General features: G+C 52.0%; 1 protein-coding gene across 3 annotated transcripts; it reads left to right on the plus strand.

Moving 5' to 3' along the window:
* The first annotated feature begins 170 nt into the window (after nucleotides 1-170).
* On the plus strand, nucleotides 171-13,199 carry LOC105943233 (zinc finger protein 345-like). 3 transcript variants are annotated; one of them, XM_055129652.1, is made up of 7 exons: nucleotides 171-223; nucleotides 1,170-1,235; nucleotides 4,164-4,249; nucleotides 6,185-6,311; nucleotides 7,838-7,918; nucleotides 8,291-8,367; nucleotides 9,670-13,199. In XM_055129652.1, the coding sequence occupies exons 3-7, from the start codon at nucleotides 4,217-4,219 to the stop codon at nucleotides 12,007-12,009; spliced, it is 2,658 nt and encodes an 885-aa protein (XP_054985627.1). In that variant the 5' UTR covers nucleotides 171-223; nucleotides 1,170-1,235; nucleotides 4,164-4,216; the 3' UTR covers nucleotides 12,010-13,199. The 3 variants fall into 3 exon arrangements, with proteins under 3 accessions (XP_054985627.1, XP_054985629.1, XP_054985628.1); XM_055129654.1 differs by lacking the exon at nucleotides 8,291-8,367 and having other exon boundaries at nucleotides 9,670-9,798; XM_055129653.1 differs by lacking the exons at nucleotides 171-223; nucleotides 1,170-1,235; nucleotides 4,164-4,249; nucleotides 8,291-8,367 and having other exon boundaries at nucleotides 6,262-6,311.
* Nucleotides 13,200-17,364: the final 4,165 nt, after the last annotated feature.

A 17,364-nucleotide genomic window follows, 5' to 3' on the forward strand; every position in this document is an offset into this window, starting at 1 on the left:
TTCGGTTCCCCATTCTCCATCTCTTACTGGCCGGGTGACCCCAAACTGTTCGCGGGGAGATAAGAGGGGGAAACTCACCGTCCTGGCTTGGGAAGTACGAAGCCTGGCCCTTTAAGGCTGTGGCAGCGAGGAGTGACGTCACGCGATCCGGGTCTTTTTTCCCCCTCAAGCGCTCCGCTCAAGGGGGCGGTGACGCCGCGGAGCCGCCGCCGCGGGTGTCCAGGTGAGTAGCGGACTACGGGGTGCCCGGGGGCAGCAGGGGTGGCCCTGGAAGGCCGGGTTTCCTCTTCACGCCGCCCAGTGGCCGCTCCGAGCGCCCTGAAACTGCTCGATCTGCGCGTGGGGAGCGGCGGGAGCGCTCGGTGAAGGAGATACGGGGGCCGACAGGCTCCCCCCGGGCTGCAAAGAGCCGACTGTCAGGATTCCGGGGCTTCGGCGGGCGCCCTGGGGCTCGATCTCCCCCAGGCCTGGGCCCAGAGCCTCTGTTTCCCCGCGGACCCCCGTCGGGGAAGCGGCGATTGCGAGGCGCGGCCCCCGGGGTCCCCCGTGGGGCGCTCGCCGGGCGCCTTTCACGCCTCCGGACCCCCCCTCCGCTCCGGGGTCCGTTTCCCTCGTCACAGGGGCTTGCGGGGTGGGGCACCTGCAGGGGGCTGAGCGCTGGGTCGGCCCGATCCTCTCTTCACCGGACCTGTGCGTGTCCCGGTCCTGGAGCCGGTGACCCAGACCTCCCCCCCCTGCGGGGGTAGAAGCTCCAAAATCGCTTCGGGACCCAGGGCGATCACTTCGAAGTGATGGGAAGAGTCATAGATGGGAAGTGATCGAGACCGTCCGTCCTTGTCATTGGGTACCCAAGAGGGGGCGAGGCGCGCTGGGGGGGTGTGATCCTGGCGACACTCCGGGAGATGCTCAGGGTTACTCATAGCGGGATCACACACACACACACACACACACACACACACACACACACACGCATGCACACGCATGTACACACACGCACACATTCACGTCGGGGATTTTACTCCTGCCTCCACATTCCAGGATCAGACCTGGCCGTGACTTCAGTCTGGTGTCTGGGGTTGAACCTAGGCCCGCTGCTTGCAGGACAAGTGCCCTAAATGCTGTCTGTACTCCCCCTCCAGCCACTCATTGTGATTTTTTTTTTTAACCAGAAAAAGTATTTCTGCTCTGCCTGTCAAGTTGCTGGCACCCCCCACAATCGAGCCCTGACCACTAGGGTAAGTATTGCAGAAAAGGGAGTTGGGAATATGCTGGTCCTTGGGAGGACCAGCTGCAGTAAAATTTTTCTTTGTGCACGACCATTCCTCCGCCTCCGTTTTGCTTTGCTCATGAGCATTTCTTCTCCTCCTCCTCCTCCCCCTCCTCCTTTTCTTCCTCCCTCCTCCTTCTCCTCTTCTCCTCCTTATCTTTTTCTCCTCCTCCTCCTCCCCTCCTCTCCTCCCCTTCCTTCTTTTTATTCTCCTCCTCCTCCCCTCCTCCTTATCTTTTTCCTCCTTCTCCTCCACCACCACTGCCAGTCTCACCCGGCTTTTTTTTTTAAATTTTTTTTAAAGTTTTTCTTTTTGGGTCACACCGGGCAATGCACAGGGGTTACTCCTGGATCATGCACTCAGGAATTATTCCTGGTGGTGCTAGGGGGACCATATGGGATGCTGGGAATCGAACCCGGGTTGGCCACGTGCATGGCAAACGCCCTACCCGCTGTGCTATCGCTCCAGCCCCATCTCTTTCATCTCTTTGGGGATTACTCTTATAGGCCCAAGGGACCATATAGAGTGCCAGAGATCAAATTGGAGCCTGTCACATCCTCACTACTTGCTGTCCTATCGGTCAGGACTCCCTGACCTTTGGGGGTTTTGCTTGGAGGGGGGAGGGTTGTTTTTTCCATCTCTCCTGGAAATGCTCAGGGGCTCTTGCCTTCTCCTGCTCTAAGCAGGCGCTCAGCCCTTTGAGCTCCTCTCCCTGGGTCTATCTTTTTTTTTGGGGGGGTCACACCCAGCGATGCCAGGAGTTACTCCTGGCTCTGCACTCAGGAATTACTCCTGGCGGTGCTCAGGGAACCATATGGGATGCTGGGAATCGAACCCGGGTCAGCTGCGTACAAAGCAAATGCCCCACCTGCTATGCTATCATTCCAGCCTATCCCTGGGTCTATCTTTTTTTTTTGCTTTTGTTTTTTGGGGTCACACCCGGCGATGCACAGGGGTTACTCCTGGCTTTGCACTCAGAAATTACTCCTGGCGGTGCTCAGAGGACCAGATGGGATGCTGGGAATCGAACCGGGGTCAGCTGCATACAAAGCAAATGCCCCACCCACTATGCTATCACTCTAGCCCATCCCTGAGTCTATCTTAATACTTTGGGGGGAGTTGAGATTTGGGTCTCTCCTGGCGGTGCTTGAGGGCTGCTACTGCTCTGGTCAGGGGACCAGTGGACAGTGGGTACAAGGGAAGGCCCCCTGCTTCTCCAGCCTTGGTGAACTCTCTCTCTCAGTCCCTCTCTGTTTATATCTTTAGCAGATATTCTTAGATGCAGGGAGGATGTTTGCTTTGCACTTGGCCAACCCGGGTTCGACCCCTGGCATCCATATGGACCCCTGAGCAGAGCCAGAAATAATCCCGAGTATCACCAGATGTGGCCTAAATGTGAGAAGGAAAAAAGAATTCTTAGATGTGAACATTCTGGAATATTTTCAATGAGAGGCTAACAGGAGAAAAAGAAAGTCTAAGTAAAATTACAGGTTTCTCACCTTTTAAAGATTCTTTGGGGCTGGGGCCAGAGAGATTGCACCATGGGAGAGCATTTGCCTTGCAGGCCCAGGTCCGGGTTCAATCCCCAGCATTCCATAGGTTCCCCTGAGCATCACCAGGAGTAATTTCTGAGTGCAAGTGCAAGTCAGAAGTAACCCCAGAGCATCTCTGTGTGTGGCCCCAAAAAAAGATCCTTTGAGAAAAACAGAGTTTTTCCCACCTTTTTTCACAAACAAAGTCATGTGCCCAAAAGACCAAAATCATAGAGTCCATGAAAAGTTGATGTGGAGGGGCTGGAGCGATAGCACAGTGGGTAGGGTATTTGCCTTGCATTCAGGTGACCCAGGTTCAATTCCCAGCATCACATCTGGTCCCCTGAGCACCGCCAGGAGTAATTCCTGAGTGCAGAGCCAGGAATAACCCCTGTGCATCACCAGGTGTGACCCAAAGAGCAAAAAAAAAAAAAAAAAAAAAATTGATGTGGAGATCCTGTAGATTCTGTGCAGTGCTGGGTGTGGCCACCAAAGAAACAGAAACCAGAAACTAAGCCATGAGAATAGACTGGTATAACCCAGTGCCAGTGCCATTCATAGAAAAATCCTCCTTTGCTTGGGCCAGAGAGAGAGTATAGCGGAGACAGCACATACCTTACATACAGCCAACCTGAGTTTGATCCCCGGCATCCTATATGGTTCCCCCTAGTACCTCCAGATTCCTGAGTTCAGAGTCAGAAGTAATCCCTGACATTGCCAAGTGTTGCCCATAAAACCAACCAAACAGACAAAAAAAATCCCTCGACTGTAAACTGTGGTTTCATTTCAAGGCAGGATTTCCCACCTGTACTATTGGCATTCAATTCTGCTTTGCCCGTTTTTTCTTTTTTTTGGGGGGGGAGGAGCCATGTTCTCATCCACCCACCAAGAACTGCCACTGAGAGTTTATCCACACTGCGTCCTTGTGTCCATCCCAGTGACAGAGCTGCTTTTGGGGCTGTGGTCGCTGGGAACAGCCCTGCTGCCTACTTTCAGGGGGCACTGATGCATGGGAGTTCCTGGCCTCAGAGTTAGCCCCTGGGACTGTGGGGGACCTTCCTGTGGGGCCCAGGGAGGAACCCTCGGGCTCAGGGTTGCAGGCCCCCTACCCCACTTCCCTTACCCCCCCCCAGTAGACAGAGCTCATTGCTCTTGTCCTGACAGGCAGCCCAGATCCCAACCTGCTTCTGCGTCCCCTGGAGAAGAAGGAGCATCTGGCAGTGTCTCTCCTGGGTGGGTCTATGAGCCAGTACCCAAGGGTGCAGCCGCTCAGGGCATTTCTGGCTCCAATGCAGGAACTTCCGGTCAGGGCCAGAAAGGTTGCGCTCCTCTCTGGTGCTCACGGCTCTGATTTCTCCTCCAGGTCTTTGCAGGGAACCTCCTGCTGAACCTCGGGAACAACAGAGGTGGGAGAAGATGGTGACGCATCGTCTGGCACACTGTCCCCAGGTAGGAGAGTGACAAGAGGACATGATGCAGTGACAGGAGCACACAGGCTTCCAGGGCCAACTGTCTCCAGAGTTGTTTCAGGAAAGAGCACTGGCATGTGGCTCCTGGCCAGAGAGCCTGACTCTCTGCAGTTTTTTTTTTCTTTTTGGGTCACACCCAGCGATGCTCAGGGGTTACTCCTGGCTTTGCACTTTTGCACTCAGGAATTACTCCTGGCAGTGCTTGGGGGACCATATGGGATTCCAGGGATTGAACCCGGGTCGGCCACGTGCAAGACAAACACCCTAGCCGCTGTGCTATCGCTCCGGCCCATCTCTGCAGTTTCTTATGTGTTTGTTTTGTTTTTAGGCCACAGATGGCAGTGTACAGGGGTTACTGCTGGCTCTGCACTCGGGAATTACTCCTGATGGTGCTTGGGGAGGCCATATGAAATGTGGAAATCAAGAATTGAAACAGGGTTGGCCACGTGCAAGGCAAGCGCTCTCCCCACTGTGCTATCACTTGGCCCTCTCTCTTGCTGTTTTAGGTCGCTCTTAGGTGTATGTGTTCGGTTTGGTTTGATTTATGGGTGGCAGGTGGTGCCTAGGGCTTATTCCTGGTTCCGACCTCAGGAATCGCTGCTGGTGGGGTACAAGCTGGGGTGCCCAGGAAGGAACCTGGGTTGACTAAGTGCAAGGCTAGTGCCTGACCCACTGTCCTACCTTTTGGCCTTCTGTTTATTTTGTTTTTTATTTGATACCATGCCCATTGATCTTTGGGGCCTACTCCTTTCCCTGCATTCAGGGGATCACTCCTGGGGGACTCCGGGGACCCTAGATAGGGTCTTTGCCCTACCTTGCTACTATCGCTTTGGGCCCCAAGGACATGCCTTTCTCCTTTTCCCTTTTTTCTGAAGTCTGCCCTTCTCCCTGCAACCTCCCTCAGTAAAACAGCTTCGCTTCCAAAGCTGCTGTGGCCACATTGACATCACCTTGTGGCTCTCTGGGGGAAACGAGAGTGAAGGGTCTTTCAGGACAGCAGAGCTGTTGGGAGGCAAGTTGTTTGTCCCTGCTTCCGGAGGGATTTGGGTGCACAGGGGCTGTGAGTGCTAAGTCGGTCACGCCTGGTTCTGAGTCACTCACTGGACAATGAGTGACCCCTTCTCATCCCTAGAGCCCTGGGCAGAGAGGGGCTGTGAAGGCTGGTGGCTGATGGGGGTATGTTTAGGGTTTGGCGCCACACCTAGAGTTGCCATTTTTTTCCTTTTGGGGCCATACCCAGCAATGCTCAGGGGTTACACCTGGCTCTGCACCCAGGAATCACCCCTGGCAGTATGTGTGGGAGCCTAGGGGGTGCCAGGGATTGATTCAGTTTTATTGTTTTTTGGGGTTTTTTTTATTTTGGGGTCACACCTGGCAATGCACAGGGGTTACTCCTGGCTCTGCACTCAGGAATTACCCCTGGTGGTGCTCAGGGGACCATATGGGATGTTGGGAATCAAACCTGGGTAGGCCGCATGCAAGGCAAGTGCCCCACCCACTGTGCTATCGCTCCAGCCCCTGGGTGCTGGGGATTGAATCCTGGTCAGCAGCGTGCAAGACAAAGACCTCCCTGCTCCTGGCCCCTGGACTTTCTTTTTGACTCCTCCTCGACTCTGCGCTTGGTGTTAGCACCAGCAGGCTGAAGGGACCCAGGGGTGCCGGGATTGGCCCTGGGCTTGGTTCTGAGCAAGAATCTTCTAGTATAGCATGCCCACCTCATTGTAGCTGACCTGGCTTCCTGAGAGTGTTTCCTGTGGCCTCTCAGCCAGGCGGGCAGGTAGAGAGAAGGGGACATCGAGGCTGGTTCCTCCCAAGAGGAGAGGCCCCGAGCCATGGGGGTCCCATCCTCAAAACCCAGGAAAAGGGGTGGGGACAGGCCCTGACTCCCACCCCCTGTGTGTGTGTGTCGGCTTAGGACATGGTGGCCTTCCCCGATGTGGCTGTGAACTTTACCCCGGAGGAGTGGACGTGCCTGGATGCCACTCAGAGGAAGCTCTACAGGGATGTGATGCTGGAGATCTACCAGCACCTGCGGGCCATCGGTGAGGACCACCGGGGCCGTGGCCCATGCTGGGTCAGACTGGGGTTATCTGCTAGGGGGCTGGGAGGGGCCAGCACCCACACTGCATCCCTGTGGTATCTACACTTAAAGCGTGGCTCTAGGGACCAGAGAGATAACTGCAGTGGAATGAACCCAACCTGGGTTCCATCCCCAGCAACCCCCTATCATCCTGAGTCCCTCCAGGAGTACTCCCTGAGCACAGAGCCAGGAAGAAGCCCTGAGTACCTCTGGGCCTGACCCCAAAAGGCACAATAAAGAGGAGGGCTGTCATACTGCATCCTTCTCACAGACAGATGCTCAATAATGGACGTGATGCTGTGAGCCAGGGCCGGCTTGCCTTCGCTTCAGTCAGTCCGTTGACTTGTAGTTCACTTAAGTTGTTTTTATTTCTTAACGTTGGGGGCAAACATTATCAGAACTGTTTGACGTTGGGGATTGGCGTCACTTCCATGGTGCTAGTGGGACCGTGTAGCGCCACCAAGGATCACACCTGAGGTTCCTGCACCACCTGCCCCAAACTTTGCACCCTATTGGACTATTTGGTTTGATACTTTCAAGGAAATGTGGTGGTGGGGAGTGAGGCCGCCTCCGGTGGGACTCAGCATTTACTCCTGGCTCTGCACTCAGGAATCACTCCTGCTGTGGTTTGGGAAACCCTATGGGAAGCCGGGGATTGAACCCAAATTAGCCATAGGCAAGGCAAGTGCTAAACTATTTTTTTTTTGCTTTTTGGGTCACACCCAGCGATGCTCAGGGGTCACTCCTGGCTCTGCAACTCAGGAATTACCCCTGGCTGTGCTCAGTGGACCATATGGGATGCTGGGAATCGAAACTGGGTCGGCCGCGTGCAAGGCAAATGCCCTACCCACTGTGCTATCGCTCCAGCCCCAAGTGCTGAACTATTTATTGCTCTACCTGCCGTATGATCCAGCCCCAGCCCTCCTCAATTAGATTATGTGGGCAGGGGAGGCAGGGGTGGATTTGGGTCATACCCAGCAATCTTCAGGGGTTACTCCTGGCTCCATACCCAGGGATCACTCCTGAGAGTGCTCAGGGGACCATCGGGGAGACTGCAGATGGAATCTGGGTCAGCTGTCTGCAAGGAAAGCACTGTCCTCGCTGTACTGTTGCCCAGGCCCACAGTTCGATTCTTAATTTCAACTTGAGTCTTCTCTAGCAGATAACGAATCTGGGGCACATACAAAGTGCAGATTCTGTTCGTTTCTTTTCAGTAATGTGGTTGGATTTCTTCAGGACACACAGGGGAGGCTTGTTGCATTTTCTTTGTCACTAATCCGTGCTTCTGGGGCTGGAGCGATAGCACAGCGGGTAGGGCGTTTGCCTTGCATGCTGCAGACCCAGGTTCGATTCCCAGCATCCCATAGGGTCCTCTGAGCACTGCCAGGGGTAATTCCTGAGTGCAGAGCCAGGAGTGACCCCTGTGCATCGCCAGGTGTGACCCAAAAAAGAAAAAAATCAAATCTGTGCTTCTGTCTCTGGGAGCAGGGCATGCAGGGATGAAGCCTGCGGTGATCTCCTGGTTGGAAGAAGAAGCCCTGAGGCCGGGGAGAAGAGGCCTATGTGCAGGTGAGTGTCTGAGGACCCTCCCTGGCTCGGGCCCTGAGCAGTGTGGGAGTTCTGGGTGGGGGGGGGCCTCAGTCTCCTGAAATCTATCACTCCAGCCTCTGTAAACCTTTTTAAAATATGAAAACAGCACACAGCCAACCCAAGTTTGATCCCCGGTATCTCATAGGGTCCCCCAAGCACCGTCAGGAGTGATCCCTGAGTGCAGTGCAAGGAGTAAGCCCTGAGCATCACTGGGTGTGACCCCCCCCAAGCAAAACAGAACAAAACAAAAAATTGTGAAAGCAATGCAGAATTCATTCCACCAGTTTTTGCCGTGTTCCGCTATCTTCCATGCCACCAATTCTTACCTTGCATATTGTATTTGATTTTCAGAACACAAATCAGAGCTTCAGAGCTTGTCATTGCAACCATTTGATTTGGGAACTGGCTTGCCAAATAGGTTTGAGAAGGTAAGATTCAAAAAAAATGAGTTATAAGGCCTGGCTGAAGACAGCCCAGACGTGGGGTGCTTGCCTTGTAGGCAGCTGACCCAGGTCTATCTCAAAGGTTCTCCTGAGCCCTGCCAGAAATGTTCCCTGAGTGCAAACCCTGAGCAACACTGGGTGTTGTGCAAAATTTTTTTAAAAGAAAAATAAAATTACTATGCCAGAATTATAGCTCGGTGGACCAAGACATGATTTGCATGTGTAGGGTCAGGTCCCATCCCTGTCACCATTTAAGTGGTCTCTTGGCACCACAGCTAGGAACCCACAAGCCCAGTGCTCAATAAGTAGCCCCTTAGCTTCACAGGGCTGTTAAAGTACATTTTTCAAAAGACCACCTGGGACTGGCGAGATAGTACAGCAGGGAGGATGTTTGCCTTGTGTGCAGCTGACTCTGATTTGATCTCTGGCATTCCATATGGTTCCCCAGGCACCGCCAGGAGGAATTCCTGAGTGCAGAGCCATGAGTAACCCCTGAGCATTTTGGAATGTGACCCAACAAAACCCAAACCAAACAAACCTAAAGGCACATTTTTCACACCAAGGAAATGCTGTGATTTTCCCTTGACAGAATTCAAGCACTAGTTTTTACTGTTTAGCCCATCTAGGGGCTGGTATGTACAAGGTATGTACAATGGAAAGAGTACATACCTTGTATGCACCCCCGCTTCAGTTTCCACCCATAGAACCCCATAGGTTTCCCTGAATCCAGTAATAATCCCTGAGTGTAGAACCTGGAGTAAGGCCAGAGCATAACCAAGTGTGACCCCCCCAAAAAAAAACGAACTCCCCTTGTAAAAAAAAAAAACAGTGAAAACAAAACAATAAAAAACTCATTGATCTTTGAAAGGGATAGATACACACACAGTTATTCTAAATGATCACTGTACTGCGGATCTTTCAGCTGTTGGGAATCTAACATTATCTTCACACCTGTAAACACAATCTCTACACCGAGCTGTAGCCTTGCCCCAAATTTGGGTGCATTTTACATTTTGATCAAAACCAGTGCTTCCTATTCTACAGAGGGAACCTACTGTCTCATCTGCACCTGTTCATTGACTTGAAGGGGAAAAAAGCACTTTGAAATTTGCGTGTATGTCTTGCAGAAACATTAGGTCATTCCATGGAAGAACCACACACATATCGGGAATTGCATTCGTGTGGTGCACATGTTAGAAATCACACATTCAGGGCTCAGTGTTTTTTGGACATGGAGACTATCAAGGCATAGAGCAATAATTGGACTTCTTCTCTGCTGTTCAACAGGGAAGCAGCCAGTCCTGGTGGAATGTCTCTGATCCTGCACAGTGTGCCAAAGTTTTGAGTGAGCCATTGTGCCCTCAGCCCCACGGCAATGCTGAGACAAGCGGGATGTCCTCTGAGGGGGATCAGAATGAAGAGAACGACCTCACTCTGCAGAACCCCTCCCCTGGAAAAAGCTCCTCAGAGTCTATTGCCCTCCATCCACAAACACAAACCCCTGCAGTGGGGCAGCCCCTGGACTGTGGGAGAGGAGCACTGTTTATAGTGAACCCCTCGTACCAACGTGCCCACAAGCAAAGTCACCATGGACTGACCCCATCCCAGTGTGAGGAATGTGAGGGAGCCTTCCCGTGTTCTCAGCACCATGATGTTCCCTTAGAGACCCAGAGTGGACAGAATTCCCAGGAATGTCAGCAGCGAGAACAAACTTTGAGTCAAACAGCATGTCAGACTTTGAGGCGTGACCATATGAACGTAAATGCTGGCGAGAAACCTTACGCATGTAAAGACTGTGGGAAGGCCTTTGATCGATCCTCCAACCTTATTATACATCGAAGAATTCATACTGGAGAGAAACCGTATGCATGTGAGGAATGTGGGAAGGCCTTTACTCGACCCTCGAGCCTTACTATACATAGGAAAATCCATTCTGGAGAGAAACCTTATGTGTGTAAGCAGTGTGGGAAGGCCTTTGCTTACTCCTCACATCTCATTATACATAGGAGAATTCATACTGGAGAGAAACCCTTTATATGCAAGGAATGTGGGGAGGCCTTCACTTACTCCTCAAAACTTATTATACATCGGAAAATGCATACTGGAGAGAAACCTTATATCTGTAAGGACTGTGGGAAGGCCTTTGTGTACTCCTCCAAACTTCTTATGCACAGGAGAATTCATACTGGAGAGAAACCGTATGCATGTCAGGAGTGCGGGAAGGCCTTCACTCGCTCCTCCAACCTGGCTGAGCATATGAGACTTCACTTAGGCGAGTATCCCGTTGCCTATCAGGAATTTGGTTTGGCCCCCCCTCTCCCCCCACTTGGGCAGTTGCGTCCTGGGCAGAACACTTTTGTATGTCAGGACTGTGGGAAGGTCTTTGTTTTCCCCTCATCCCTTTCTAGACACCGGCGAATTCACACCGGGGAGAGACCGTACGTGTGTCAGGAATGCGGGAAGGCCTTTCGGGAGAAATCCTCCCTTTCTAAGCACTGGCGGATTCACACGGGGGAGAGGCCTTATGTCTGTGAGGAATGTGGGAAGACCTTCACCCGCTCCTCACACCTTTCCATCCATAGGACAGTTCACACGGGCCAGAGACCCTATGTCTGTCAGGAATGTGGGAAGGCCTTCACGCACGCCTCGGCCCTGAATGCACACAGAAGGATGCACACAGGAGAGAAACCATACGTGTGTCAGGAATGCGGGAAGGCCTTCACGAAACCCTCTTCCCTTACTCACCACGTGAGAATTCACACCGGTGAAAAACCCTACATATGTCAAGAATGCGGGAAGGCCTTTATCTCATCATCATCCCTGTCTAAACATAGGAGAAATCACACGGGAGAGAGCCCCTATATCTGTGAGGCGTGTGGAAAGGCTTTTGCCTCCTACTCATACCTTGCCCAGCACAAACGACTTCATACTGAAGAAAACCCTTATGTCTGTCAGGAGTGCGGGAAGGCCTTCTCAGCGTCCTCCAACCTTACTCAACACAGGAGAGTTCACACCGGTGAGAAACCTTTTACATGTCAGGATTGCGGGAAGGCCTTCACAAGGTCCTTTTACCTCTCGAGACATAGGAGCATTCATACTCAAGAGAAACTCCATGTCTGTCAGGAATGTGGGAAGGTCTTCACTTCCTCCTTATACTTCCTGGAACACCAGAGGATGCACGCCGGAGAGAGCCCCAACATGTGCGAGGTGTGCGGGAAGGCCTTTGCTACGTCCGCCTACCTAACTCAGCACAGGAGACTTCACACTGGAGAGAAACCTTACGTATGTCAGGAGTGTGGCAAGGCCTTTATTGCGCCCACGGTCCTCGCTCGACACATGACAGTTCACAGCAGAGAGAAACCATATGCATGCGAGGAATGTGGGAAGGCCTTCACCCGATCCGCAAACCTTACCGAACACATGAGAATTCACAGGGGCGAGAAACCTTACAGATGTCAGGAGTGTGGGAAAACCTTCACGCATCATTCAGTCCTGAACAGGCATCGGCAAATCCACTCTGGTCTGAAACCCCACACATGTCCAGAGTGTGGGAAGGCCTTTAGTAGGGCCTCAAGACTGACTGAACACAGGAGAGTTCATACCAAGTGCGAAGCCCTAGCCGTCTAATGGGAGGACCCTCACACCTGCATTACTTACAAGAGATGGCACAGTTGGTGTGAAACCAACCCCCTCCTAAAAATCCCTAAGGTCACAATAGTTCCCCTGCATAGAACAAGTTTTAGTTTTGACAACAGGGATTGCTGAAAAGCAGGCAAGCTGGAAGCAATCCTGTGAGAGTGTCATGAGGTTCCCACGTCATCATGTAGAAAGGAGAGGTCCTCACCACTTGTATCTCTGCCAACATGCCTTGGGGCTTCATGTGTATGTGAACTTGCAAAGAGAGGGCCTGTGTGATGGGAACCAGGAGGACAGTGGTACAGAGCTAAAAAAAGAAAAAAATCCACAAAGGTAGCCCCTTCCTCGGGGCTCTCAGCCAAAGCACTGGGTCTGTCTCATCCTCTTCTCTCGTTCTGTGGCATGGGCGCCACAGCAGTGACCAACCCCTAGGCTGTATGGAATCTTTTCCAACGGGAAAAACAGCCAGCCCTTTGTTCTCCAGGCCTTCCTGTCCACGTGAGACATCACACTGGAAAAAGACCCTCTGTCTGGAAGGAGTGTGGGAAGCTCTACCCTCAGCCTTCCTGTATGCTGGAGATGAACTACAACAGATGTAGGAAGACCTCTACTCCAATTCCAAACTTAACCATAGATGTGAATTTTCATATAGAGAAACCGTTTTGTTTTGTTTTTCTGTTTTTCCTATCAGGACCACACCAAGCGGTGCTCAGAGCTTTCTCTTGGCTCTGTACTCAGGGATCACTCCGAGCGGGCTTGGGGATACCGATGTGATGCTGGCATGGGACCAGGCCAGCTGCATGCAAGGCAAGTGCCTTTCCTGCTGTACTATTGTGCTGGCCCTTGAGAAACCTTTCAATGTCACCAGGATAGCAAAACCTCACTGAATCCTGTCGGCCACTGATTTCAGCTGAACTTGTCTAACTGGTATCTCCACCTCTGAACCCATCAGCAGCTCAGGACAAGGGGCAGTTCAGCATTTTAATTTTTATGCTTATTTTGGCTCGGAGGCCTGGCCTGGTGGTGTTCAGGGCTTACTCCTGGGTCTGCACTCAGGGATCACTTTTGCCTTTGCTCAGGGGACTAGAAGGGGGGCCAGGCATCAAGGTAAATGTGCTACCTACTGTGCTATCTCTCTGGACCCCTGGACTTTTTATTAAATACAACATCCCTTCTCTGTGCTTCGCTTCCCACCCATCTGGCCCATCGTTTGCAAGTTCCATATACTAGTTAAGAACAAAAAACCAAACTTCCACGTCCCACCACCGCTGCCATGTAAGTTCACCTACCGGCCTTGTTCCAGAGACTCAATTTTTTTTTCTTTTTGGGCGACACTTGGCAATGCTCAGGGGTTCCTCCTGGCTCTGCACTCAGGAATTGCTCCTGGCAATGCTCAAGGGAACCTACGAGATGCCAGGGATTAAACCCAGGTCGGCTGTGTGCAAGGCAAATGCCCTTCCAGCTGGACTATTGTTCAAGTCCGCATAAATCTTGAAAGAGATCAACTAGTGGCCAAAATTTCTTGGATCCCCATTCCCTGCTGAGATCTCTGGGGCAATTTCGGAGAAGGGTGGACCAGCTCCCATTCTACCAAAATCCCTGCGGGCACTCCTGCACCTCAAGGCCGCAGCCATGCCTCTGGTCCGACTATGCAATGAAATATTCTGGATTTTCTGAAGTAACATCTTCCACTCTACAACCCTGACATCCCCGCCAGATCAGGTGGGGCTGCAACACAGACACCAGCCAATCTTGATGAACAAAAACATTCTCACACACAGAAGGCTCAACTCACGACAACAGCTTAGGAAACCCTCAGACAAGGACTTCATGTCCCCCATGGGGACAGTTTTTCTTGACGACCCATTTTCACGCACGGGTAGCTTGCCAGGCTCTGCCTTGCGGGCTCCATACTCTCGGTAGCTTGCCGGGCTCTCCGAGAGGGGGCAGAGGAATCGAACACGGGTCGCCGCATGAAAGGCGAACACCCAACTGCTGTGCTATCGCTCCAGCGTATTGGATATGCCAAAAACAGTAACAATAAGTCTCTCAATGAGAGACATTACTGGTGCCTGCTCGAACAAATCGATGAGCAACGGGATGACAGTGACAGTAACCCATTTTCACAAATTTTCTTGTACAGAAATATTTTTTGGTCATCCCACTAGCCATGTAGTAGTAACAAGCAATATAAAATAAATTATTGTGGGCCTGCTATGGGGACAGGCTTGAGGGGGGGTGTTGGGGAAGTGGAGGCAATGGTGGAGTGAAGGTGACAGTGTGGTGGGACTGGGGTTGGAATATTGAATGCCAGTACCAAACCATCATGCAGAACTTTGTAAACCACGGTGTTTAAATAAAGTGGGGGCATAAGAATAAACAAAAGGCTGGAATATTTACACACCTGTGGTCACAGGGTGACAAGCAATCAGCACATACCTTTTAATGGGTAGTATTTTAATTTATTTTTTGGCCTTTGGGGACACACCCTGTGATGCTCAGGGGTTCCTCCTGGCTCTGTACTCAGGAATGACTCCCAGAAGTGCTTGTGGGACCAGATCGGATGCTGGAGATGGAACCTAATTAGTCGACCGTGTGCAAGGCAAACACACTCCTCACTGTACTATCACTCTGACCCCTAATGTATAACGTTGAGGAGCTGAGGAGATAGTATAAGAGGTAGGGCACTTGGCCTTGCATGAGCTGACTCCGACTGGATACTCAACGCCCCACAGGAGACCCACCGGAGTAATCACTGAGCATGGAACCAATAGTAAGCCCAGATTACTGCCTTGCGTGACTAAAAAATTAAAAAAATAAAAATAAAAAGTAGGCATCAGGGAGACAGCTGAACTGTCTGATGCAAATGCCGAGGGGCCAGAGAGACAGTCCCGCAGATAGGGCATTTGCTTTGCAAGCACCCCAACCTGGGTTCAATCCCCATAGGGTCCCTGAACCCATCCCTGAACTCCAGCACAGAGCCGGGAGTAAGCCTGAGCACCACTAGGTGTGGCCACCCCCCCAAAAAAGAGGATCTGGTGCAAATGCTTCAATAACCCAAAAACAGATGGCCCCTAGGGACGGCTGGAGGCTGCTCTCCCCAATAAAACCAAGAGGTGAATCTGGTGGCTGGAGAGAGAACACAAAGCTTAAGGTGCTTGCCTAATAAGCGGCAGGGACCTTGGTCCAAAACCCAGCACTGCATAAGGCCCCTGGAGCACTGCCCTGTGTGGACTATGAGTACCACCCCGCAAAAAAAAAAAAATACCAGGGTGGGGGCCAGAGGGATAGCACAGTGGGTAGGGCATTTGCCTTGCATGCTGCCCAACCGGGGTTCAATCCTCAGCATTACAATAGCGCCCCCCACACACACACACACAAGCAGGAGTAATTCTTGAGTGCACAGCCAGGAGTAAACCTTGAGCTCCGCTAGGTGTGACCCAAAAAGAAGCAAAAAAAGGAAGAAGAAAGAAATACTATTATTTTGTCGGGGCCACACTAGATGGTGCTCAGGGTTACAGGGCCACAGCCGACAACGGATGCTGGATTTAACTCAGGTCTAACTCATGGTACACCTGGGCTCTGTCCACAAACCTCTTTTGAGTTCGGTGGCCCTGTGCAGTGTCAGGGATGGAACCCAGGCTGGCCTCGTGCAAGGCAAGCGTCCTCACCTCTGTCCGGTGACTCCGGGCCCCTCACCCCAACATCTGGGGATGGGAGGTCAGAGAGGAATGGAGAGTCACGGGACTCAGCTGCTGCAGAAACGCTTGCTCTGCAGGAATATTACTAAGCTCACCTTGGAGACTTGAACCCCGAACACATGGAGGAAACTATCCCACGCTGTCCCCTTCCCACCACTCACGATCCAGAGACCTTAAAGGTTTGCTTTTGAGAACCCCCACCCAGTCCTGAGCTCAAAGAGCCCTTCAATGCCCCCTTTCTTCCCTAATTCCTCCCGTGCAGAGAAATGGTAGAATGAGAACCAAAAAAAATCAAACCTGGGCCCACCTGCACTATTGTCCCGCCCACAGCTAGGAGCCTCTACGTCATTTCTGTTCCCCATGGGCTGACTTAAAAGCCCCAAGCACTGCTTTACCTTCTGGGGAAGGAAGGTGCAGTGTCTTTTTTTTTTTTTTTTTTCTGAGACTGGCTCATTCGTGATTAGACACAATGAGTGTGGTAATGGGCTGTGCTCAGGGATCACTCCTGAGAGGGCTCACATGATCGATCCTATGAGGCGCGGGAGATCGAACCCGGGTCAGCTGACCCCGTTGTCATTTTTTAAATTCCAGCGTCTTGCCAGCTATCCCAGGATTATCCCGTTTCGTCCTTGAGGTCACATCTGGCAGAGCTCAGGGATAACTCCTGCTTCTGTGCTCGGGAGCCCTTGTGTAGAGCCTAGGCTGTAAATGGGTCAGAGGGATGATTCAGGGGACTGAGTCCCGTGCTTTCCTAGGAGGCTGGGATCAGCCTTTGACACTGTTTCCCTGAGCACCAACAGCAGTGATCCTCTAAACACCACCAGGTGTGGGACTAAAGCCCCAAAATAAGGCGGCCTGAGCAATAGTACAACGGGGAGGGCGTTTGCCTTGCATCTGGACTCGCAGCACTCCACGCACTGCCAGGAGTAACCCCTGAGCATCACCAGATGTGGCCCCCAAAATGCAAAATAACTGCTCAGCTCATCAGAGACAGAGGGCTAAGGGAAAGTTGGAAATGGGTCACAGTTCCAACGTGGCAAGGGGGAGCAGGTCAAGGAACTAGATCCACTGGTGTTTTTTCAACAAAGAATAGAAAAAAAGTCAGGAGTGGTGGAGACTGGCGATTATATAGCACATTGGGCAACTGCCTTGCATACAGCTGACCTGGGTTTGATCCCAGGCACCCCATAGGGTCCCCTGAGCACCACCAAGAGTGATCCCTGAGTATAGAGCTAAGAGTAAGCTCTGAGGGGCCAGAGCAATAGTAGAGTAAGTAGGGCCAACAGCTGACCCAAGTTCAATCCCGGGCATCCGACAGGGTCCCCTGAGCACTTCCAGGAGTGATTCCTGAGTGCAGATCCAGGAGTAAGCCCTGAGCACTGCCAGATGTGACCCCAAAAGTAAAAAAAAAAAAAAAAAAAAAAAAAAACAGAGTGAGCCCTGAGCACGATCTTGAGGTGTGGTTCAAAAACCCAAAAAAGAGGGCAGGGGAAGAAATCAAGGAGTTGGAAAAATAGTGCAGTGGGGAGGATGTTTGTCTTGCACGTGGCTGAACAGATTTGATTCCCTGCATCACATATGGTCCCCGTGCACTGCCAGGGCCTGAGCGTCTCTGGGAATGACTGCCAAACCAAACCATAAATTA

This window comes from Sorex araneus, chromosome 2 (genome assembly GCF_027595985.1).
Source record: "Sorex araneus isolate mSorAra2 chromosome 2, mSorAra2.pri, whole genome shotgun sequence".
Taxonomy (NCBI): Eukaryota; Metazoa; Chordata; class Mammalia; order Eulipotyphla; family Soricidae; genus Sorex; species Sorex araneus.

Coding starts and splice junctions, on each gene's coding strand:
- LOC105943233 (XM_055129652.1), top strand. CDS start 4,217: ATGGTGACGCATCGTCTGGCACACTGTCCCCAG. Junction 4,250..6,184: donor GTCTGGCACACTGTCCCCAG/GTAGGAGAGTGA, acceptor GTGTCGGCTTAG/GACATGGTGGCCTTCCCCGA. Junction 8,368..9,669: donor TGCCAAATAGGTTTGAGAAG/GTAAGATTCAAA, acceptor GCTGTTCAACAG/GGAAGCAGCCAGTCCTGGTG.